The 26,418-nt window shown below is 42.6% G+C and overlaps 1 protein-coding gene across 3 annotated transcripts in view; it reads right to left on the bottom strand.

Moving 5' to 3' along the window:
* The window catches only part of nvl (nuclear VCP like), a 148,328-nt gene that overhangs the window by 79,045 nt on the left and 42,865 nt on the right, over positions 1-26,418 (bottom strand). For all 3 annotated transcript variants that reach the window (XM_086045707.1, XM_086045708.1, XM_086045709.1), the window contains 2 exons: positions 15,461-15,554; positions 391-479 (listed from right to left, as the gene is read on the bottom strand). In XM_086045707.1, coding sequence (XP_085901833.1) covers positions 391-479; positions 15,461-15,554 — 183 coding nt within the window. The remainder of the gene's footprint in view (positions 1-390; positions 480-15,460; positions 15,555-26,418) is intronic.

Raw genomic sequence — 26,418 nt, 5'->3', positions numbered from 1 at the left:
AAATATTGAAAGCATTTTTTTACTACTAATCCCCCTTTCCAAAAAAATATTTTAACACACTACGACTCTCCAAACTAGTTATTCATCAATTTGTTCTGTGTAGCATATGTAATATGAAGCGATCATACAATTACTTGAGTTCACAGTCATAACTGTGAACGCCCTCTGAGGGAAATCATACTGTAACTATGATACAGACCGTGACAAAAATGATCTTGACACACCTGCCTTACCTGATTGATTCATTGTAAAACTGAAAAAATCTTGAGAAAAAAAAACACGCAAGTTTATGGTTGTAAGGTGGCAAAATGGGAAACAGTTGAGGGGATCTAATTTTTTTTTTCAAGGTGCTGTATAATTGTGGATGAACTAATGAAAAATGTTACTTACGGTCAATGTCTCTTCATTACCACCAACATCTTCAAACTTCAGAGTGGGATACTGCAGCTTTGTTGATCTTGATTTTTCCAAGGGAATTCCTTGATTCAAGAGCACACCAAACAATAAGATTGCCATATTTGTTGCATCTCTATGTAGGGTCTTCAGAATTCTGTTGACAGATACTAATGGACTTTCTAGTCAGAACACAATGATGTCACAAATGTAAACATTCTGTATGCTTTTCACTGCACAGTAGAGTTATGCTGTGTGAACCATTTTGTTTTCTTCTGTAAATGTCTGTACCGCTTCCAAGACAACAAGGGATGAGGAGCCAAAAACATCTGTTTGGTACAGAATAACTTGACTATTTTACATTTGTACTTGTTTCTCTGTGGTCTCTAACATAATCTAGCAGGGATTTGAGCACCATCCAAATGACTGGCTTTGCTTAACCCATTAAGGGCGTGAGCGCAGAACAGAGCGCTGTTGTGTCTTTCTTCCTTTAACTCATTTGATGACTACCTCGTTTTAAATCATTTTTTATAATCCAATAGTATAGCCCCATCCACAAGTTAACTCGAGAAATGTGTTTTTGTGTGCAATTGATGCCCAAGACTCTGATGCAATTAATCACAAAGTTTCAGCTACTTCTTTTTTCCTGTGGCTCTCTGACACGTCAGCGGTGGGGGGGCGGTGCAGGGCGGCACCATCGATACAAAGGATTACACGATTCTTTGAGGAGTATTTCCCCCTTTGGATTGACTGGGCCAAATTAAAGGTAAGGGCTTTTTGGCAGTGACTTTTATCACTGGGTTTGTACAAAAACAACTCTCACTATGTACTGGTGTGTTGAACAATATGGTGTGTATCCTTTCGTGGGCTTCCAACCTCCCATACCCCCCCAAAAGATATAAAAATAACACAAGCGGACGCACACACGCACGCACGCACACATGAATGCGCCTGTATGTAGCACAATGTTGCACATTGTTTTTTGCCATCAAAATTGCTTTTTTAGAATTGTTTTTTTTTGTTTGTTTTTTTAGAAGAAAAGTACTGGTTATATATCTGAGGTGTCATAATAGCAAAAAATATTGGTGCCACAGTTGAAGTTTTACTTGAAATAAGTCTTTTAAACAAAACCCTTGATTTCTCAAGGTTTTTTTTTTCCAGAAAAATGATTTTCTGAGAAACTTGCCTATGTTCTACTGCAGATTACTCAACAATGACAAATGCTAGAAATAAACTTTTGTTTCCTAATGAAAGAAGAGAGTCTAATATTTCTTTTGGTAGGTCCCATGTCTATATAGTCATAAAACACAATATTCTGTGGGCCTTCAACGATGGGGCAAAATGCTAAAAAATGGCTGGCACAAAGGATCTTAGCTGTGCTGCGAATGGCTGACAATTAATGGGTTCAAGCCCAATGAAATGCATCAGAATATACATGTGACCGTGTCGTGACATCACAGAGGATGTCCCGGAATTTTTTCGGGCATTAATGGCGATGATTGCGGGAGCTCTGAAACAAATGATGGCAGTGAAAAAGACGACGCGCTTGTGGACTTTGAACCAGTGGAACCAGTCCATTGTGATACAGTATATGGTTAAGATATATGTTTGATGACAATGACGATAGCAACGTCTTTGTAACCGAATAAAGAATGGTAATCACCACTTGATTTTTTAAATTGAAAATAGTCTTCGATTGAAACAGTAAATAATAATAACTCTGTGTGAAAGCCACATGTCTAAGCTCTCAAATTATTTTGGAATTACGTTTCTATCTGATACAGGGGCTGAGATTAATTATTTTATGGGTGTTGAATTTCTGGCAGAACCTCAGGTTTAAGAGGGCGATTCTATAGTCGCCCTTAGGTTTTGAGGAGATGTTGAGCCAGGCGCTTTAGGCCTTATTGAGTTCAGGGAACAATATTTTAATTACTCCAACATGCTTCACAAACGTCAGTTTCTTTTCAACAAATTATAGCTCAGTCTGAAAAAACAATCACAGCATGTTACAAAAAAACTGCTGCGTACTGGATACGGTAGCCCTGAAGTGCATAACAAAACAAATAACAGCAAATCAAAAAACACAAAAAAAGCAACACAATACACACAACAAACTCAAAACTCAAAAACAAGACACAAGCTTAGAAAAAAAACACAACAGCAAATTAAAAAAAAAAAAAAAAGAACTAAACAAGCAAAATAAATAAAACTTAACTGCAAATGAAGAAACACAAAAAAGAATACCTGTAGCTAAACAAAACAACAGACAATTAAAATTCACACAAACAAAGGAAAAAACATGACATAAACCTGACAGTAGACGTTTGTATGTGAGGGAGATCAGATGCATGGCTGGTTGGACGGAGTAATCATTATATTGTTCCGTCCCTGGGACAGAATCCCGATCTCTAGTTATAACCTATAATATTGACTTGCCAGATCATGAAACTTCCATAGTTCCTGGAAAAAAGGGCGAAAATTGGCAAAATCTGGCATTTTCTGACATTTATTGGGAGAGAAAAAGACAAAAACAACCAGGCGGACTGCTATAATTATAGTTATGAGCCCCCACTGTCTATGGATACATGCTGTGTGCTGATTCTACCCCTAGGTGTCAGTAATACCTAAGGCATGGAGTTCAATGCTGGCGTGATGGTTTGAAAAAAAAAAAAAAAAACAACTCAGAAATCGAGAAATACTGACAACGGGACTTCATTTTGGTGTTGCTGAATGTACACTGTCTTTTCCTAAGGGAAGCACCTTTTCATCCCTCCGTGACCCAATGACTTGGACCACAATGGTTGAAGAAAGGTGTTTAAACATTAAGAGCCGCTTAGGAAGTAACACTTTTTTCCGGATCCCTGATAGTGTAGTGGTACACACGCCTGAGTTGTGTGCGGGCAGCGTGGGATCGATTCCCGCTCAGTGACATTGTCTATGTGTGCCCTGCGACTGGCTGGCGACCAGTTCGGGGTGTAGTCTGCCTTCGCCCATTGACGGCTGGGATGGGCTCCAGCAACTCCCCGCAACACTATATAGGATAAGCGGTTTGGAAGATGACATGACATGACTTTTTTCCGGAGAGCTCGTGTCACGTGATCAAAACATAAATGCTGATTGGACAAAGAGGAGAAGGAGGAAATGCTCATCTTCAAGAGCCTAGATTGTTCCTCACATGAACTAAGAGAGCATTTAAAGTTAAAATTTTTACTCGTGAAACTGAATGAAAAGTCAAGCGAACAGAATCTGTGTGGAAAAGATTTTAATTTGTATCAGTAAAACTAAGTGTGAAAAAATATACAGAATTGAATTTTTAGTGAGGAATTCAAATAAAAATTTTGTATAATTCAGATTCAATTTTTTTTTTTAAAGCGGAAGTCTACCCAAACATATTTTTTTCAAGAATATGTTCCCAGCAGGCCCACTAGTTGAAACACGGCATTCTGATTAATTTTGCATCTGAAAATGACATCAGAACTGCTCACGACGGCCAATCACGGCTGACCTGTTTTCTGAATCTGAGCCGTGATTGGTCGTTGTGAGCAGTTGTGATGTCATTTTGAGTCGACAGAAGACAAAATGGCCGCCACCAAAGATGGCTAAAAATGAGTGGATTAACACCAATCCCACAAACGCAAAATTAATCAGAATGCGGTGTTTCAACTAGTGGGCCTGCTGGGAACATATTCTTGAGAAAAATTTGTTTGGGTTGACTTCCACTTTAAGCAAAGATTCAAATTAAACAAATTCAATTTATGTAATTTAGATTCAGTTTTTCAATTCAATAATTCAAGTTTCGCTATTCAAATTCAAATTACAATATTCATATTCAGTTTTTCGTGGCACAAATATCAGCCCATAGGTTAATGTCAATGTGTTTAATGTCATTTGCTTTTATTTTTTTTTCATTTGCAGTTGTGTTTAGTTTTTACTGATTTATTTGGCTATTTGTATTTGTTATTTTGGTTTCATTTGCTGTTGTGTGTTGTTTTTTTTAAGTTGCCAGAAAAAAATGATTCAGGTCTGGGTTGAAGGTCAACTCAAGGTTGCCAGAACATTTTTCCAGAACATTGTCCTTTTAAACATTCAAAGGGAAAGTCAACCCAAAAAGTGCTCTTTACAAGATAATGTTCTATGCAGCTCCACTAGTTTAAACACGGCATTGTGATTAATATTGCATTTGTGGAATATGAGTTAAGCATTAAAATCCACCTGTTTTTGTCCATCTCAGCCAGGGGCAGCCCTTTTGCCATGGCTCAACTTCAGAAAACAGGTGGACCGTGATGGGTTGTTACCGGAGCCCTCAGCAACTGTGATGTCATTTTCATTCGACAGAAAGTGTCGACTGAAAATGTCAGCCCCCTGCGATGGCTAAACACAGGTGGATTTTTCTGCTTAGCTCATATTCCACAAATACAAAATTAATCAGAATGCCATGTTGCATGCCTTGCACTTTGAACTAGTGGAACCAGTCGAACGTGATATATGGTTAAGTTATGGTTAAGATATATGTTTATAGACAATGACAATATCGGCGTCTTTGTAATACAGGATGGTAATACAGGTTTTTTTTGTTCAAAATTGTCAGACCCTTTATGATGGATGACAATATTGGACCTCGTTTCCCCTTGCCTGGACGCGGGTCACCGGAGCCCCCCTCTGGAGCCAGGCCTGGAGGCGGGTCTCGTTGGCGAGCGCCTGGTGGCCGGGCCTGCACCCATGGGGCCCGGCTGGGCTCAGCCCGGAAAGGCAACGTGGGTCCCCCTTCCCATGGGCTCACCACTTGTGGGAGGGACCAAGGGGGTCGGGTGCCCTGTGAGCTGGGCAGCTGTAAAAGCACGGACCTTGGCGGTCCGATTCCCAGCTACAGAAACTAGCTCTTGGGACATGGAATGTCACTTCTCTGGCAGGGAAGGCGTGTGAGGCTGAGAAGTTCCGACTAGATGTAGTCGGGCTCACCTCCACACACAGCTTAGGCTCTGGTACCAGTCCTCTCGAGAGGGGTTGGACGCTCTTCCACTCTGGAGTTTCTCAGGGAGAGAGGCGCCGAGCAGGTGTGGGTATACTTATTGCCCCCGGCTTGGCGCCTGTACATTGGGGTTTACCCCAGTGGATGAGAGGGTAGCCTGCCTCCGCCTTAGGGTGGGGGGACGGGTCTTGACTGTTGCTTGTGCCAATGCACCAAACGGCAGTGCAGAGTACCCAGCCTTTTTGGAGTTCTTGGCGGGTGTGCTGGAGAGCACCCCCCCACTGGGGACTCCATCGTTCTGGTGGGGGACTTCAATGCTCACGTGGGAAACGACAGTGAGACCTGGAAGGGCGTGATTGGGAGGAACGGCCCCCCGATCTGAACCCGAGTGGTGTTCTGTTATTGGACTTTTGTGCTCGCCACATATTGTCCATAACGAACACTATGTTCAAGCATAAGGGTGTCCATATGTGCACTTTGCACCAGGAAACCCTATGCCGCAGTTCGATGATCGACTTTGTAGTCGTATCATCGGATTTGCGGCCGCATGTTTTAGACACTCTGGTAAAGAGAGGGGCGGAGCTGTCAACTGATCACCACCTGGTGGAGTGTTGGCTCCGATAGTGGGGGAGATGCCGATCCGATCCGGCAGACCCAAACGTATTGTGAGGGTTTGCTGGGAACGTCTGGCAGAATCCCCTCTCATAAGGAGTTTCAACTCCCACCTCCGGCAGAACTTTGCCCACGGAGGCGGGGAGACATTGAGTCCGAGTGGACCATGTTTTGTGCCACCATTGCTGAGGCAGCCGATCGGAGCTGTGAGCGCAAGCGATGCCTGTTGTGGCGGCAATCCCCGAAGGGATGCTGTCCAGCTGAAGAAGGAGTCCAATCAAGCCTTTTTGGCCTGCGGGACTCTGGAGGCAGCTGACGGGTACCGGCTGGCCAAGCGGAATGCAGCTTCGGCGGTTGCTGAGGCAAAAACTCGGGTGTGGGAGGAGTTTGGTGAGGCCATGGAAAATGACTTCCGGACGGCTTCAAGGAAATTCTGGTCCACCACCCGGCGTCTCAGGAGAGGAGAGGAAAGCAGTGCACCATTAACACTGTGTATAGTGGAGATGGGGTGCTGCTGACCTCGAGTCGGGACGTTGTGGGGCGATGGGGAGAATACTTTGAAGACCTCCTCAATTTATTGACACGCCTTCCATTGAGGAAGCAGAGCCTGGAGACTCCGAGGTGGGCTCTCCTATCTCTGGGGTTGAAGTAACCGAGGTAGTTAAAAAGCTCCTCGGTGACAAAGCCTCGGGGGTGGATGAGATCCGCCCGGAGTTCCTAAAGGCTCTGGATGTTGTGGGGCTGTCATGGTTGACACGCCTCTACAACATCGCGTGGACATCGGGGACAGTGCCTCTGGATTGGCAGACCAGGTGGTGGTCTCCCTTTTTAAGAAAGGGGACCGGAGGGTGTGTTCCAATTACAGAGGAATCGTACTCCTCAGCCTCCCTGGTAAGCTCTACTCAGGGGTGCTGGAGAGGAGGGTCAGTTGGGAGGTCGAATCTTGGATTCAGGAGGAGCAATGTGGTTTTCCTCCTGGCCGTGGAACAGTGGACCAGCTCTGCACCCTTAGCAGGGTCGTCGAGCGTCTAAATGTGTTTTGTGGACTTGGAGAAGGCGTTCGACCGTGTCCCTCAAGGAGTTCTGTGGGGGGTGCTTCGGGACTACGGGGTACTGAGCCCCTGATAAGGGGTATTTGGTCCCTGTATCACCGATGTCAGAGTTTGGTCCGCATTGCCGGCAGTAAGTCTGATTCGTTTCCGGTGAGGGTTGGACTCCGCCAAGGCTGCCCTTTGTCACCAATTCTGTTCATAACTTTAATGGACAGAATTTCTAGGCGCAGCCGAGGTGTTGAGGGGGTCCAGTTTGGTGGCCTCAGTATTCCATCCCTGCCTTTAGCAGATGATGTGGTGCTGTTGGCTTCTACAAGCCGCGACCTCCAACTCTCACTGAAGCGGTTCACAGCTGAGTGTTGGGATGAAAATCAGCACCTCCAAATCTGAGACCATGGTCCTCAGTCGGAAAAGGGTAGCGTGCTCTCTCCGGGTCGAGAATGAGAATCTGCCCCAAGTGGAGGAGTTCAAGTATCTTGGGGTCTTGCTCGCGAGTTAGGGTAAGATGGAACGGGAAATTGACAGGCGAATCGGTGCAGCATCTGCTGTGATGCGGACTCTGTATCGGTCTGTCATGGTGAAGAAGGAGCTGAGCCGAAAGGCGAAGCTCTCTATTTACCGGTCGATCTACGTTCCAACCCTCACCTATGGTCATGAGTTGTGGGTCATGACCGAAAGAACAAGATCTCGGATACAAGCGGCTGAAATGGGTTTCCTGCGCAGGGTGTCTGGGCTCTCCCTTAGAGATAGGGTGAGATGTTCGGCCATCCGGGAGGGACTCAGAGTCGAGCCGCTGCTCCTTCGCGTTGAGAGGAGCCAGTTGAGGTGGCTCGGGCATCTGAGTAGGATGCCTCCTGGACACCTCCCTGGTGAGGTGTTCCTGGCATGTCCCACCGGCAGGAGACCTGATGACGACCCAGGTCTCGCTGGAGAGACTATGTCTCCCGGCTTGCCTGGGAACGCCTTGGGATCCCTCCGGAAGAGCTGGAAGACGTGGCTGGGGAGAGGGAAGTCTGGGCTTCCCTGATGAAGCTGCTGCCTCCGCGACCCGACCTTGGATAAGCGGCAGATAATGGATGGATGGATGGATAAAAATTGTCTTGCAATGACACTATTTTTACATCTTCGAAACAGTAAATAAACTCAGGGTGAAAGCCACACGTCTAAGCTCTCAAATTGAAGCCTTGAAGCGTTACATGACTGGAGGATCGGACAGCTGTAAAACAGCATAAGGGGGCTGTTGTGAAGAAAAGATCACAAGCTGGATTAACTCATTAAAAAATTCCCACTTGGCGCTGACGGCTTCATCAACTGACTACAAGCAGGGGTGGATGCGACCGTACTCAACTGCATGAGCGGCGACTGGCACCGGCAGCACGGAGCAACATGTCTGAATGGTAAGAAGCTGATTTTGCTTTGCTAATCTCTGTTTAGCGGCCGAAAGCTAATTGCTACCTTGAGCGGTGCTGTTGCTTTTAACTCCACCCCAACGGCTACTGTAAACTGTGGTGGGGAAACATTCATGCCTGGCTACCAGCTGCCTGGCTGCCTCCTGAGGCTTGACTAAATTTTAGCGTACCTAAATGTCCGAAAACAACAACCAGATGCCACCAAGGTTCATGTGCGCATTCATGCTCTTGTCAGCCTGTGCAAGTGAAGAAGCCACCGACAGGTTTTTTTCATTTTGTAGAGGTGATTATGGTTTTTGCACTTATGAGCTCACGTTTGATCCAAAATATTGTGCAGAACATTTTTATATTTTCTAGGGATGCTCCGATTGATCGGGCACCGTTAATGATTGGCCGATTTTCGTGAAAAATGACGTGATCGGCACTTTCAATCAAAGCCTTTTACTGCCGATCACATTTTTATCAATCAATCACATTTTATTTATATAGCACTTTTCATACATAAAAATGCAACTCAAAGTGCTTTAAAACATTCAAAGCAAAACAGATAATTAGAAAAAAAATAAATAAAAAAAATCCGTTCATGCCCTCCCTCCCAACAAACCCAAGACAGATATCCATTAGTACATCAGCAATCATTCACACACACCCACACAAAGTGCACAACCTGATAAAATGTGTTAAAAAGACATGACAAGGCACAGAGAAACCATATGAGGAAAGGGTACCCAAGGGGAGCTCTCCGCGCCGAGGGGAATGACAGCCCACGGCCACAGGGGCGCCACCACCATAGAGGCATAGACAGGCAGAACCCACACAAAGTGTAGAGGCCGCCGGCCACCCAGACCCAAGGGAGCAACAAAACTAAAAGACAGAACAGTAGTATAGTCTAAGAACTAGAATCAGTAAGATAAGATAGAAAAAAAATAAAATAAATATAAAAAAAAAAAAAAAGAATTATCTTCAATCAAAAGAAAAGATAAATTATTTAAAAGTTGTTGAAAGCCAAACTAAAAAGGTGTGTCTTGAGCTTCCTCTTAAAAATATCAACAGTCTCTGCAGACCTGACGTCCTCTGGCAGGCTATTCCAAAGGTGAGGACCAAAACGGCTGAATGCAGCCTCGCCATGCATTTTGGTCCTCACCCTTGGAATAAATAAAAGGCCGGCGCCAGAGGACCTCAGGATCCGCGAGGGCTGGTATGATAAAAGCAAATCAGATAAATAAGATGGCCCAAGACCATTAACACATTTATAAACTAATAAAAGTACTTTAAAATCGATCCTGAAACACACAGGGAGCCAATGCAGCAATTTCAAAACTGGCGTAATGTGCTCCCGCCCTCTGGTTCTCGTCAGCACCCGAGCGGCTGAATTCTGCAGTAGTTGCAGTGGTGAAATGCTCTTTTTCGGGAGGCCAGAGAGCAGGGCATTACAGTAATCTAAATGACAGGAAATAAAGGCATGCATCAGCACTTCCGTGTTAGCCTGAGAGAGAAACGGGCGGACTCTGGCGATATTCTTAAGGTGATAAAAACCAATCTTGGTTACATTTTTAATATGAGGAATAAAACTGAGCTCAGAGTCAAAAATGGTTCTTCACACAATGTGAGGGATTAAAAATGTGTAGTTTTGGTAAAAGCTTCTCTCTCTGACTTTCAGGACCGATAACTAAAACCTCAGTCTTGTCCTGATTGAGCTATAGGAAATTATCTGCCATCCATGACTTGGTGATTTAAAAGGGTATCAATGGGTCCTGTGTCATCAGGAGACACGGCAATATACAGCTGCGTGTCATCAGCATAGCTGTGAAAGCTGATGCCGTGTCCCCTGATGACATCCCCGAGGGGAAGCATATAAAGATTAAAACGTAGGGGGCCTAAAATCAAACCTTGAGGAACCCCACATTTAATTTCATGAGTTTTGGAGGAACAAGTATCCATACTTACAAAGAAATATCGGTCTGTGAGATAGGAATAAAACCAGTCAAAAACAGTACCAGAGATGCCCACTAGATTTTCAAGTCTATTTAATAAAATTTGGTGATCTACTGTATCAAAAGCAGTGCTTAGATCCAGTAGCACCAAGACTGTGAGTTTTCTCACGTCTGCAGTGCACCTAATATCATTTAAAATCCTTAAAAGAGCAGTCTCCGTACTGTGGTTCATCCTAAAACCAGATTGATATTTCTCCAAAATATTATTTGTATTTAAAAAATGATTAAACTGGATGAAAACCAGTTTTTCTAAAATCTTACTTAAAAACGGTAAGTTGGATACGGGTCTGTAATTATTAAAAACGCTCGGGTCAGAACTGCTCTTTTTCAGAAGGGGCTTCACCACCGCCGTTTTAAAGGCAGCGGGGAAGACGCCCGTCTGAAAAGAGCAATTGACTATATTCAAAATTTGTTCCTCAAAAAAATCCATAAAATGTCTTAAAAAGAAATGTGGGAATTGGATCCAAAAGGCAGGTTGTTGGGTTTACCTGGGAGAAAACTCGAACAAGTGTCCTTGCATCAACCAGGGCAAAACTTTCCAGTGTTTCCTCATGTAAATATGATTGTCCGGGTTTATTAAAACTTGTGTTTTGACGGGCTAAAAGACTGGATCTTATGTCATCGATTTTACTTCTGAAGTGGTCTGCAAAGTCCTCACAGAGAGCATCTGTTGGTCTCTGTGGGGACTTATTAAAATCAGAACTAGTTAAAAGTTCAAAGGAGGAGAAGAGAACCCTGGGGTTGTTTTTATTGACTGTAATGAGGTTTGAGAAATAGGAAGATCTTGCCAGTTTTACTGTTTTATTGTAGGATTTCAGTTGTTCGCATAAAATTTCAGAGTGTACTGTAAGTTTACTTTTTCTCCACCTCCTCTCTGCACTCCTGCATTTTCTCTTTGATATTTTGATAGCATTGTTTCTCCACGGGGGTACAGTCTTTGTTTTTGTTGTTTTAATTAAAAGTGGAGCTACTGAATCTAATGATGATTTAAGATGTAGGTTAAAATTGTCAACAATAAGATCACAGGGTGCAGGTAAAATGTCAGCAGGAGTGCTTTTTAAGATCTCGATAAAATTTGCAGCCACCTCAGAAGATAGGTAGCGTTTCTTCACTGTTCTAACCGGGACTGCTAGATGGTTAAAACTGGCGATGTTAAAATAGACACAGTAGTGGTCTGACACTGCCAAGTCAACAACAGAGGACACACCAGCAGACAAGCCATAGGTTATAACCAAATCCAGGGTGTGTCCTCTGTTGTGAGTTGGCTGCAAGACGTGCTGTTTAAAATCCAAGCAGTTTAAAAGGTTTAAAAAAAATCTCTGGATAGTGGGTCTGAGATGTTGTCCATGTGTATATTAAAATCGCCAGTTATTAATATCCTGTTATAACTGGAATATAAAATGGATAAGAATTCTGATAATTCTGTAATAACAGAAGTGGAATGATGGGGAGGTCTATAAACGGTAATGCAGAGAATAGGGGGACTGCTAAAAACAAAGGCATGGTGTTCAAACGATAAATAGCTGCTAAAAATGATCTCCTTTGATAAAAGAGTATTAATAAAAATTGATGCAGTCCCGCCTCCTCTTTTGCCATCCCTTGTAGAAAATAAAAAGTTAAAATTCGGTGGGCAAGCCTCGTTGAGAGCAACTGGAGCATCTGTACCAAGGCCATGTCTCAGACAAAAGTATACCATGTAAATTATTGTCTAAAATCAGGTCGTTTATGATAAAAGTTTTATTTAAAAGGGAGCGCACATTCAGCACGGCCAGATTAATTATTGTGCTGGACGTGCGCTCATGGTGGTATGAATGAGCAGTATTAACATATACTAGATTACCACTGTTAAAACCACGTTGTTTGTGTGTGCAAGGCAAGCGTCTGCCGGTGATGGTTTCAATGGGAAAGTTGTCCGATAGTGGTAATGATAATGAGGGCCTGCAGGGGGAGCTAGTGAGGGTGGTGGTACTGTGAGCAGCTGGTATTGGCCTGTAGGTGATGGTAGTGACATTGTCATTGCAGCGTTTATGAGTAGAAGAACAAATATGATTGGTAAACAAGAGTCAGCTGGGAGTGGAATTGGTTACGACATGGTGGATGTTAGCGGCTAAAATCTTGCTACCAAGAGAGTTCGGATGAACACCATCCGGCTGGTAAAAAGACGGGCGATTCCAGAATAGGCTAAAATTGTCAATAAAAGCAAAGTCAAGGTGGCCACAAGTGCGTAGGAGCCACGTGTTCAAGCTTAAAAGGCGGCTGAAGCGCTCGACTCCACGAGACAATGCCGGCAAAATGCCACTCACCCAGACCGACAGATCGCAGGTTCTTAACAAGGCAAAGAGGGCGTGAAAGTCTCTCTTCGTCTGCTCAGACTGTCGGCGTATTGTCTCGTTTGTCCCAACGTGAACGATGAGCCGGGTTATGGATGATGGCAGAGAGTCAAGAACACCCGGCAGGATGTTAACTATGTCCATGACTTTCGCTCCGGGAAAACAGCGGGTGACGGAGCCGGCCGGGATAGTGAGTACGTCTAATGGTGCTGTCGCCAATTATAACGGTGGTCGGTGGGTGACGTGAGGAGGGAACGCCAAGGGACTCAGCGCCGGCGGGAGATTCACGACCCCACTGTCCAGGATGGCTCCGCCGAGGCCGAGTGATGACGGTGGATGACACCGGTGAGTGTCGCCGATGATGCTGGTGATGTCGACCACTCGTGTGCCGGGACACCGCGTCCCGGAGCAGCCCGACACGTGAGTGGACGGCCTGGTCACCGGCGGACCCGCCCAACATGGGGTTCCCGGCCGAGGTTGTCGCCGTGGGTGGCGGGGAATCCGAGGGAGCCCCTGGGAGCACAGCCCCAGCATCGGACGCAGCAGTCGGTGTCTCCGACTGCTGTAGTGCAGTGATGGGAACAGGAGACTCACTCGCCAGGGCAGCGAACCGATTCCCCAGGACCAGTTGGGGGCGGTGGGGTGGCTCCCCGGCCCTCCGGCCGCGGGACACCACCTCGACCCATGTGTCACTCTGCAGCGGTGTCGAGCAGGATGGCCCCGGGCAGGCAATTGGATCCCACCTCGCCGTGTCCGAGAGGCCAGCCGCCTCAGCCGTCATTGTCGCCGATCAAAGAATCTGATCACCCGCGGCTCATGTGGTGTGCTGTGTGTAGTTTGCGTCTTGTAATATATACCATGAAAAGATAACTCGTGGGGGGAGCATGGCCACAAGTTCAACACAAACCAACTTAATGCGACGTTTGAAGAACAAGCAATTGGAAGACTATGGTGAGTTTACGAGGCTCACTGCATTGAAGCAGCAGCAACAATGAAACGGCAGCTAACGCTGCCATGCTGACCAACTCAAACCCATATCAGCGCGACAGACAAAAGGCAATGCAAATAACCAGGAAAATAATGAAATTTATCGGACTTGATGACCAACCATTCTCGGTGGTGGAAGACACCGGATTCCGCCGTCTGCTCGCCCACTTCGGGCCTCGCTAGCTACGTGCTACCGGGACGCAAATACTTCACAGACGTAGCTCCACCAGAGAGTGTATTGTCACATCGAAAGTTTCCTAAAAGAAGGCCTGTTATCCTGTTTAAGTTTTACAAGTGTTAAATGGAGCTTGGATGTCAGTCCTGTGTCGATGTTGAGTCTAACAAGGGAGTTTTTCGCTCGCGTACTGCTTTTAATGACAATGTTCGAACAAGGCATATGTATTCCAAAATGTGCTATGTATGATGTGTTACTTTTTTTCGTTGACAAATGCACAAGATAGTTTGTCTATGCACAAGACAAGAAACCAAGTTCCTGAGTCGTTTCAATTTAGGAACTCATTGAATAGTTTATTCGAGTGAAGCCTGACTATTTTTTCTAGTTTGTATTCTGAACCATGCAATGTTTAGATGGCATGTTATTTATTTGACTTTTTGCATAAGTATTTGGAGACTGCTGATTCTTTTGATCTGTTAAAAACTGTGTTTCTAAAAGCTGCTTTTTCAATTATCTTTGCGACTGAGTAATTGTTGTATTGTGCCAGCAAAGGTTTTGTATTTCTTCATGCTTTTGAAAATATATATAGATTTTTGTCAAAATTACGGCAATAATATGGCTGGGTTTTTTTCAGATAATTTGGCATACTAGCAGTCACCATAAATATATGGAAAAATATACAGATATTCCATGTGATCGGAATTGGTATCGGCCGATCTCACTCATGCATGATCGGTATCGGTGTCATAAAACCTGATCGGAACATCCCTAATATTTTCACAGGTTGAAGTGGTAGAGTAGTGGTAGAGTGAAGAGTAGTAATGTGCGTTTGAATTTTGGTGGCGATTGGTCGCTGTTTCAAACAACAGAACGTGACAAGCCATGCAATATTACAACGTTGGCCTCCCTGTTGTGACACAGACAGATGAGATGAAAAAAAATAAGCCAAGCTCCGAAAGGGAGCATGCCAATTTGTCATAGATCTCATCCCCAAAAAGCCCTTAAATCACTACAGATTCTTTAGTGCTGATATAATTTTTACATGCATATCTATTATGTAAGTGCCAATGTTCAGCCCCTCCAAGTGTCCCTTTAATGATTATTTACTTGTTTTATTAAATCACTAAACAATACAAAATAAAAAACATTCTTGAAATATACTTTAATGTAAAGAAAATGTTGTCAGATTACTCAATCGACAGAATAATTGATAGAATAATCAATTCTTAAAATATTTGATAGTACCATCCCTATTCCAGACCAACCTTTGATGAAAATCCACAAAAGAGATCAGGTTAAAAAAAAAAAAAATCAGTTTTATCCCTCCCACACATTTCACACAGTTACCTAAATAGCATACCAGCAAGCACTGTAATTTGTCCTTTTTAGAAAGCAAAAATTTAGAAATAAGCAAGGTGGCTAAATGGCTAATACAGGTAATCCAGACTCAATCTAAGAAGAAAAGCAATATGGGTAGGATTATACTATAATTAGGTCAGAACTCTTTCCAAGTGGGATTTACTGGTGCATCAAACATACCTTTCTTGCTTGTAAGCAGAGTCTCTGCATTTTCATCAGCCCTCTTTTTTCTTTTTGCTGACTTTTTGCAAGGCTCCAACATGGAAACTTCTTTCTATTGACAAAAAAAGATTCATTTCACAATCAATCAAAAGCCTTGGTTAGGAATATCCAGGTTGCATATATCCATTAATCCTGTTTCTTCCGCTTTCTCTTTCTTTCTTTATATCAGGAACAGTGCATCGTAATAAATATGCCAAAATTAGCCAGAAGGCTATTTTTCATCTGCAGTCCCTAGACATATTGTATCACATTAAAAAAAATGTTAAAAAAACCCAATACATTTACTAAAAGTACTATTAACCTAAATGTACATGTTTACATAAAACATTACATGCACTAAAAAGTACTGATAAAATAAAATGTTACTTTGGAAACACAACGGACCAACCATTTGACAAACATACTCAAAAACATTAACAAGCCAAGATGCCAGCAGGGCGGTGAAAGTATTTACATTCCTGATGGCGATGGGGGTGAGATACCACTCAGTAGCAGCTCAAGCAGAAAAAGCAGTTTGGCGAAATGCACTTTTTCTAAAGGGAACAATACAATCTCTCCTTGCTGCACCTCTGGTTGTGCTGAGGTCAGACGTTCGAATGTTCACAAAATGGCGAAGAGGAGGGGATGGTAATCCATGAATAATTGTATAGATAAGACAGATATGAATGAATGATTTACAATGTTTACCTTGGTAAGTAATTTGTTTTTGTAATATTGGACAATGATGCAACCCATGTGGTTTGTTACTCAGAATTTTTACAGTTCGTTTCTAACGTGACTGTAAAGATTTCAGAGATGTAAGATTAGTTTGAGACCCAACTCAACTCAAATGGATTTATAAAGCACTTTAAGACAACCAACGCTGTATACAAAGTGCTGTACATGTAGCAAAGGTAAGTCATACAACAAACAAGAAAACAAATTAATAATGTAGACCGTAAAAAGCACAAAAACAATCAACCAAAACCAAGCTTCAGTCAAAAGCCAAAGAATAAAAAATGTAAGACGAGTTTTAAAGATGGGAAGTGAGGGGGCTTGCCTAACGTTTATCCAATGTTTTTTTCATTTTTTTTTTTTTATTTGATACAAATATGAATTATGTTGCATCAATACAGACAGTATGGGAGGCTATCATATGTACGCGCAGGGACTAATGCATTAGATATGGCACGGCAAAACAAAAAGAAAGAGGTCAAAGGAAAACAACTCATGCTGGAGTTGTGGATGATGCCATCATCTACCTCCACCACACTTCACTCTCCCACCTGGAGAAGGCGGGGAGCACTGTGAGGATCATGTTCTTTGATTTCTCCAGTGCTTTCAACACTATCCAGGTCACCCTATTGGGAGACAAGCTGGAACGGGCGGGGGTGGCCCAAAACCTCACCACATGGATCCAGGACTACCTCACAAACCGGCCACAGTATGTGAGGACACAGGACTGTGTGTCTCACGTGCTCCTCTGTAGCACGGGGGCCCCGCAGGGAACTGTCTTGGCTCCCTTCCTGTTCCCCCTCTACACCTCGGACTTCAACTACAGCACCCCTACCTGTCACCTGCAGAAGTTCTCTGACGACTCTGCGATTGTCGGCCTCATCACAGGCGGAGATGATCGAGAGTACAGAGAACTTACTCAGGGTTTTGTGGACTGGTGCCAGCAGAACCGCTTCCTGATCAATGAGGGGAAATCCAAAGAAATGGTGGTGGATTTCGGTAGGCGCCATCACTCAGCACCTGCACCAGTGAATATCCGGGGAACAGATGTTGAGAGAGTCTCAACTTACAAGTAACTGGGTGTTCATCCGAACAATAAACTGGACTGGAGCGACAACACAGACGCCCTCTATAGGAAGAGTCAGAGCAGACTCTGGACAAACTCTGGACAAAAAGCGGCTGGACAAACTGGTCAGGAGGGCCGGCTCTGTCCTGAGCTGCTCCCTGGACTCTGTGGACTCGGTGGGGGACGGGTGGATGATGGCCAGGCTGTCATCAATGCTGGACAACCCGGCTCACCCGCTCCAGGGCACCCTAACAGCACTCCACAGCTCCTTCAGTGACAGACTGTTACACCCTCGCTGTGCAAAGGAGAGATTCCGCCGCTACTTCTTGCCTGCTGCTGTCAGACTCTTTAACAAGAACATTGTGTAGTCTCAACAAACTGGCGGACATTAGTGCAATTGTGCAGTCCTGTGCCTGATCTTATATCGTGCAATACCCAACATTCCCCTCTATTGTAATACCGTGCAATACTCAACATTCCCCACTACTGTTAGTCTACTTTTATTTTTATCCAATGCTGTTCCTTACATTTCACTACAGCACTGCAGCACTGTCACTTACGTAGAGTATTTTTCCTCTGTACTATGTACAGGCTAAAATGAGTGTTCCTCCTACTTTTTATGCAGATGTATGTTGGTGTATATATACATGTGTATATACACATAGTTACTGCGTATATTTACATAGGTTTGATCCTGAATGCTTGCCGTTAATGTTATACATTAATGGCTACATTATGCCGCCGTCCCTGTGTTACCTTTGTAAAATTTCCCCACTGTGGGATCAATAAAGGCCGAACTGAAGAACTTTGAAATGCAGTATATGAAAGATCCAGATGATCAGAAATTTAAGACTATAGTGTTGATGATGATAACTGAGATCCAATCGATAATTCATTAAGAAACTTCCACTGCATTATATAAACTGTGGAAAAATATGTTGAATATGGTGACAAAGCTGGCAAAATGCTTGCACTGAGATTAAAACAAATGGAGAGTAACTTTGCCATAACGGCCATATATGATCACAGTGGCCCTTTAAAATGTGTGTAGAAGGAAATAAAGCATTTCAAAACTTGTACTACTCAAACTTGTATAAATCAGAATGTAAATTCAATCCTAAAGTGACTGTCTCAACACTGAACACCTCCCTCAGATGAAAGATGGTGACAGGACATATCTGGAGAGAGATGTACAGCAATCAGAGATTAAAGCAGCTATTAAAGAACTAACTGCTGACAGAGCACTGGGGCCAGTATGGCTTTAGTGTGGACTTTTACAAAGCGTTACTTTCGTGTGAAAAATATGTATGTCCACTTTTTTATTTTATTTTTTTATTTTCACATTAATGCGATGTCTGTAACGTGTAAATACCATTCACGTATATATAAGAAAAATGAAAAAAAATTGACATACCGGTAAGTATTTTTCACAGGACAGCGACGAAAGGTTTCCAAACTCGGTCCTCAAAGGCCGGTATACTGCCTGTTTTCCATCTATCCCTGCTAGAACGCACCTGATTCAAGAGATCATGATCGTTATCAAGCTTCTTCAGAGCTTGCTGATGAGGTGATGATTTAAATCAGGTGTGTTGCAGCAAGGAGAGCTGGAAAACAGGCAGGAACATTGTATACAATCATTGTATATACATTGTCAGGAGTGCACATAACTTACGCAGGTACGAATGCGTACCGCCATTTGCGTCACGGCCCGCATTTGTGTACCTGTACACAATAGTGGTGCAGTGGAACGAATCATCTTTGATTGGTAAGGATTAAGCATCGGTTGGGCACGATCCGCAGAATGGTTGGTGAAAAAACTAAAGAAGGTAAACTTCAAAATAAAGCTTACCAAATAATACATTGAGTCATTGATGCCAATGCAATAGCCTTAGTAAACTTTTACTTTGAAGTTGGCCCACGTGGTGGCGTAACGGCTAACTTGACTTCCATTTTCGACATATCAGCAGTTTTAACGCTTGCTACCAACACTAACACAACGCAGTCTCGAAATCATATTCAGTCGCTGATTTAGGACATGAACAAACCACTGGTTAATTACGCTGTCATTGTATGATACAAGTCTGTATGGCACAAGTCTCCGGCGTGTGCTTTTTTTTTTTAAAGACATTTTTCTATATTGTGAACCTAGATTACTTTGTAATGTACTGTCCATGTTTAAAGAAAGGTGCCATAAATTGCACTCTAAGTCTTTTTCATTCTGAAGAAACAAATAAAATGTCTTCATATAATTTAAAACAACATGTTTGCCTCATAATTGTAAGAAAACATTCAGCTCAAATGTCTGGCAGGATACCTTGAAATGTATACACTGTACCACTTACATAATTGCGTTAAATTGTGTGTGCCATATTAGACATTAGGAGTTGATTTTTTTTTTGTTATGGGAGTTTTATAAAATAAATGAAGACAAAGTTCTATTTTGCTTTTTTTTTTTTTTTGCTTTTTTTCCCCCGCATACAAAAAATGATCCGATCCATGACTCAAAATCCATGACCGAACCGAACCGTGACTTATGTGATCCGTTGGCCCACTCGTGAGTACCAAAGACAATCTCCTGGTACTCATGCGAGTACCGCATGAAAAAAAATTATGTGCACCCCTGTACATTGTGTGCAATCAATCAATGCCTCACAGTATGAATATAGCAGTCATCTCAAGGATTTGCGCTTCCCGTTTGCCACGTCGTCAATGACGAGTAGAAATGGGGAGTGACACAGTAAATACTGTATTTCCTATATTCGCCACTCAGGCGAAGGGCTAATTCGTCCGTCAAAATTGCCCCAACAAAATACGCGTCAAAAGCTATGGCGACAAAGCACAAATGTATTTATGCAAATAATCCCACAATTTTCTTCATGGCCAGTTATGCATATGATTGGCTACAGTATTAAAAAAAAAACATTGCTTGCCAAATAAAGTTAAAAAAAAAAAAAAATACACCGCTTATCAATCTCATGACACTAAAAGATACAACAAAATAAAACAATGATTTTTGCCAACCCTGATGTGTATCTTGAAGAGTTTTTGCGCATGTTTAGACCCTCCAAATCAGCGTTGTTTGATTGGCGAACTGCGCATTCCCAACAGCTTTTCGTGAAAAATCACTAAATTTGTGTTCTACCATCATGAAGACCTAAACACTCTTGTGAACAAATTTGAGGTGGATCTAGTTAACCTGCTCAGAGAAAGACATCAAAGAATAAAACATTTATTTCTCGTAGCCAGTAGAGGGCACTACCAGTATGATGATAAAATAATTCGTAGACGTCTTCAGGCCTAGATTTTCATCTAATTTGAGGAATTTGGAGAAGATAGGATCATCTGTGTAAAAAAACTGCAACATTTGTCTAGGTGCATCATCAGACTTTGCCACTGTAATGGCCACGAAAAGTCACAACATTAGGTCGAGAGTATGATCAACGTCTTGAGGCTGTCCTGAACATTTTTCAATTGGATACATTCAACAGGCACCGTGCAGTTAAAAAGTAAAAAATGACATTTTTAGTCGTCGCTAGATGGCGCTATACTTGTATATCTTATACTATATATCTGTACTATCATATAGATGTCTTTAGGACTATTTATATGCAGTGGTACCTCTACTTATGAACGCCTTCATACGAACTTTTCAAGTTATGAAACGCCTCAACAGGAAAATATTGCCTTTTGTTACGAAAGAAATTTCAGGAAACGAAAAGTAAAAGTATGGGATGCTATTCGCAGCTCCAGAGTTTACTGAAAACAACATATGCATAGCGGCTCTGCCATTGGCTGTTACCTAGCATCCCATTGGCTAAGAGGGACTTCTACCAAATGTGTCTATGTGTGTAGATAGACAGGTAGATAAATAGATATGTGATAGATATGTCTATGCAGCGTCTTCGTCATTCACCCCTCGGGCCATGAGGTGTTCCGGTAATTTTACGTGAGTATTCGCTATGGACCCCAAGAAAGTGATGGAGAAACGAGGAAAAGAAAAAAAAAAAAAAATAGCTTTTGTCCATCCAAACAAAGCAAGAGAGAATAGAAAAGTATGAAAAAGGGATGCATTTGATTGATCTCACCAAATAATTTGACCGTAATGTATCGACAGTCGCCACGTTATTAAATCAGTTCTTCACAAAACGCCAGGCAAAAAACATTTCTGAGAGAGAACATAAACCAAAGAGGGCAAAAAGTGATGAGGAAAGCAATTAAAAGGTAAATGACCATTTTTATTCTTTACTCCATTATGTTTTTTTAAATTATGCACAACTCTCATTTATTGTGCAATCTAATTGTAACATGTATTTGTTACATGTTTTGATGCATTTTTATGCTTTATAAAACATTTGTCTGAATTTTGGGGTCCTTGGAACGGATTAGGGCATTTACATGGAAAACACGTCTCTACTTAAAAAATGTTGTAGTTAAGAAATTTTTTCCAGAACCAATTAATTTCGTAGGTAGGGGTATCACTGTACATGAAGTTTGGGATTTTTGGGAGCATGTCCAGGGGCGTTATTAAAGGGACACTGGGATGACCTTAACATTGGCACTTATATAATAGGTTTGCATGTAAATGCGACATCAGTACCAAAGTGTCCCCCCCCCCCAAAAGACTCTGGAGTGATTTATGTTTTTTTTTTTTTGTGATTAGATTTATGACAAATTTCCCCGCCCCATTTTGGGGCAGGGAAATTTGTTATATTATATTGTATTGTATTATATTATATATTTTATATTTCGGACATTTAGCTACAATAAACTCGTGTCAACTGTCAGGAGTGAGACCGCGGCTTGCAGCAGCAGAGGTAGATTGGAGCTTCAGGCCGTTAAAACGAAAGGCATTAGCACAACAACATTAGCTCCTTACTGTCCGCCCAGCGTGTGGAGGTGAAGATGAGCCTGTGTCTTCATGTCGCCTCGCAAGCAGTCGTGTGCGGTGTCCCTGCTTGCTTGCTTGCAGCCGCCACCTTCTGCCTGAGTGAAGCGGCGTGAGAGTGACGAAAGCCCTCATCGAACAGCGAACAAAAAGTTCGAGAGAGGCTGACTACACAGCCGAGTGTGGCCGCATTGGAACGTGCCATTTCGGCTGTTACCTTCCAAATTGGACGGCACGTTGTAAGTCAAAAAACTGGGGCCATTCCTCATCCAAATAAATGTTCACGTCTACTCCCACTTCAGTCTCTGTAAATATCCTGACTGGTGTTTAATGCCTCGCCCGTCCTAGCCGTGATCGGCAAAGAAGCAGTGTTTTGTTTTGTTTTTCAAGCAAAGAAGCAGTAAGCGCTCGTCCCAGCTTAAATTTATGTAGCTCTGCTGACTTCCACATTTCCTCATTCTCATATAAATCAGCCACAGAGAGGTTAATCCTTTTGATATGTTGAAGTGGGCATTAGTAGGGATGTCCACATAAATTTTGGTGCCAATTGATTGCCGTTTTTGGACGTTATGAGCAATAAAAGTACAATGATTTCCAATGGAGAGTTTGGAATCGGTTCCTCGCGTGACTCCGGCCGAACAAGGATAGAATGGCACGGCCATTGTGCTGATTAACAAGGGGCGTTATTCATGGAGTTATTTATTTCCTAATTCCTCCAAAATGAATGGATAAAACAGAAAATGGCAACTCTTTTCATTTTCCTGATCAGAAAATATATAAAATGAACTTGTTCGAGAAAACATGGCCATCCTTGCCCCACCTGGCCCCATCATCCCTTTAAGTATTTCTTTCTTTGTGGCAACCTTTGGGAATAGTAATATTAAACGCCAAATTTAATGCTACACTACCATCATATGGTATTTCAAAAACTCACGTTGGAATACTGGAACATTGGAATTTTTTTCAAAATAAGCATCAGAATGTACAGCAGATTAAAAGATACTCTGATAAAATATAACCTCTATAAAAGGCCAAGAATGAGGCAAAATATGAAACAAAATAAATTGTTTTTTAATTTAGAGTAGGGCACCAGAGACTATTTGTAGGACTTTAGTAGTAGGGCTCTTTCGTTAAAAATGTATAGATGGCACAACTAAGCAATTTTTTTTTAACTACAAAATGAACTCATAAAATAGTGATTAATTGGCCAAGCGTGATGTGTGTGCAACATTTCATATGTTTTCACGAATTATAAGACCATCAAAATCAGCGTCATTTTTCTTGGCAAAAAGTGTTTCGCCACGGCAACAGCGTTCGGCAAAATAAAAAGCTTTGCTTTTTCTGGTCGTCTTGAACATCTTTAGGATGAAACAATCAGAGTTTCAAGACAATTGGATAAAATGTCTAGGAGGACTTTTTTAACGTGACCTCTATAAAATCCCCAAAATGGAGCCAAACATGGAAAGAAAACTCAAAATGGAGGAAATCAGGCCTGGCAAAATCAATATTTTATTGGTATATTACGCTCTTTTTTTTTTTTTTTTTTATGTCTCTGTGGTGCCCCCTACAAAATTTCAACGAAGCAGCCCCGTTTGTACGTTTCACCTAGATCTATGAAAATTTGGAGGAACATTTAACAGCCCAAGACATACAAAAAAAAGTCTCTTGGAGCCATATGCTAAACCTAACATGAAGTGAGCACTTTTGAATTTACTTCCAAATTGTGTCCCTTTTTGGCTTTTTATAGAGCAGGGGTGTCCAAACTCTCTCCTCAAGGCAAACCTCACCCGGCCCGGACACAGACAGGATTGACAGGTTGACAATGTTTTAGATGTTTTCCATCTATGCCTGCTGCAACACATTTGATTCAAAAGATCATGATCAAGCTTCTTCAGAGCTTGCTGATGAGCTGATCATTTGAATCAGGTGTGTTGCAGGGACAGATGGAAACCAGGCAAGAAAGTGGCCCTTGTGGACCGGAGCTGGACATGTAAGTTCTGAGGTAACATTTTAAAGCACACTCCGTAGAAATGTTTCCAATTGTCTTGAAACTGTAGGTATTTCATCTAGAGATGTTCAAAATGAGAAGTAAAAGCAAAGCTTTTTATTTCATCTAACACAGCTGCTGTTTTCCATGAAAAAGTATGCAGGTCTAAACATGCACGACAAAATGAAATGTTCACATACTGTATATCAGGTATGGCACAAAAAAAAAAAAAGTATTTTAGAGTCACACGAGCACAGCTTACCAATATTTAACACTAGGACTTCCATGGCCTGGTCATTTGAATACCCTACCTACCTAGGGCTGCCATACCTGGTCTTTTGACTGGGGGGGGGGGGTGTATTGGGGTCGGCTGATTAGCCAAGCTATTGTTATGTTAACACTTGGACTCCCATGGTTTTTCAACCTACCTAGGGCTGCTGCCATGCCTACTTAGTCTTTTGGCTAGGAAGGGGGGTCGGGGGGATTAGTCAAGCTATTGTTGTGTTAAAGTACAGTAAGTATTCCCACCTACGGACCTCTGTCAAACGGAAATCCCCTCAGCCGGAAAAACAACGTATGCATTAAATTTTCTACTCCTATATTACATTAACGATCGATTCCTGACAACAGAAGTTCCGGTATCCGGAACCAATAGCGAAGCCCGCAGTAGCACTAACTCAAGCAGCTCCCGCTCGTACTATGGAAAAACTCTGACCGCTCCGCCATCATCGGATCCAAAACGGCGACATCTAAGTTACTTCTTTGGCATTCGTTTTATTGAAATTGCGAAAGATTTTGAATTTATTCATTTACATTTTCATCTGTAGTTCATGGCATCCAAACGAAGAAGAACGGTAATGACCTTGAGTGAAATGCGTCCGATTATGCGAAGCTGGACACAAAGTAAAAAACATCCAGAAGACACTTGGAGTTGGAAAAACTCAAATCTACGAGAAAAGTCTTGATGTAAAGCCACCGTTCAGCAAGAGAGCTATGGAGATGGCATGAAAAATGCCTTTGTATGCACAAGAATCCCCAGACATCAGTGATGATCAACGGGACAGTTTCTTTCAATTGGCTACAAAACTGTATGATACATCGACAAACATTTTCATACAGCAAAGAATGAAGCCAACACAATTCAAAATACTCATTTTTTCCCATGTCTGAGAAAAATCAACACTAAAATACAGTACAGTTTACTGTAGTTAAGTACTGTCCTGCATTGGTGTAACAGTATTTTTTCAACAGTATTTGGACCATCTTTGTTGTACTGTACTATATTTTGTTCAAATACCTGTACTTTATGGTTTAGTTTTTGTTTAATAAAAGTGTATAGAATGTATAATGTATAAAATGTATAGTAAAAATTTGGGGGGGAAATATTTTTTGGGGCATTATATTGCTTGTTTTGTTACACATGTATTTTGTTAAAATACTTGCACGTTCATACAGGACATGTACCGTAGTCTTTTCCCACATAAGGAAATTCTGTTATAAGGAAAGACTGGACAATGCAAATATGATCCCTTACTAGAGTATACTTACTGTATGATATTTTTTGACCATTTTTGTCAGTGGTAGCCATGACTGAGGAGCCGAAAGGCTTCATATCTCATTGAGTGACGAGCGCTTGCAGGGAAGCAAATGTTTGGTTTTGTCATAAAACATTGGAAACAATTTTGCAAATAGTTTTACTCCTCACAAACAGTAGAGTAAAACAGTCGTTAGCAATTTTCTAAACTGTCATAAGTTCTTGTTGATTAACCAGTACTGGAAACCACATGAACATAGTTCCAGGCCAGCCATGAAGCCTCAAACATCCAGCTAGTGTATTAAAATGCCTTCAGACGACAGCGACGAACACAATGGCATGCTGGAGAAGGCAAATAAAACAATCTCTGACCTAAGAAGGGATATTCGTCGTCTCTCAGAGGAGCTCCATGAGAAGGAATCGGTCATCTCTTGCTTCGCGACCCGTTTCCCCGAACTTTCCGCGGTGGTCATGAGGAGGCGCGCTCGTGAAATCCTGTCGGCGACAATGACGGCTGAGGCGGCTGGCCTCTCGGACACGGCAAGGTGGGATCCAATTGCCTGCCCGGGGCCATCCTGCTCGACACCGCTGCAGAGTGACACATGGGTCGAGGTGGTGTCCCGCGGCCGGAGGGCCGGGGAGCCACCCCACCGCCCCCAACTGGTCCTGGGGAATCGGTTCGCTGCCCTGGCAAGTGAGTCTCCTGTTCCCATCACTGCACTACAGCAGT

The sequence above is a fragment of the Filicampus tigris genome, chromosome 11 (genome assembly GCF_054856515.1).
Source record: "Filicampus tigris isolate MCC_2025a chromosome 11, RoL_Ftig_1.0, whole genome shotgun sequence".
NCBI classification, from domain to species: Eukaryota; Metazoa; Chordata; class Actinopteri; order Syngnathiformes; family Syngnathidae; genus Filicampus; species Filicampus tigris.
This window is presented reverse-complemented; position numbering and strand designations above follow the sequence as displayed.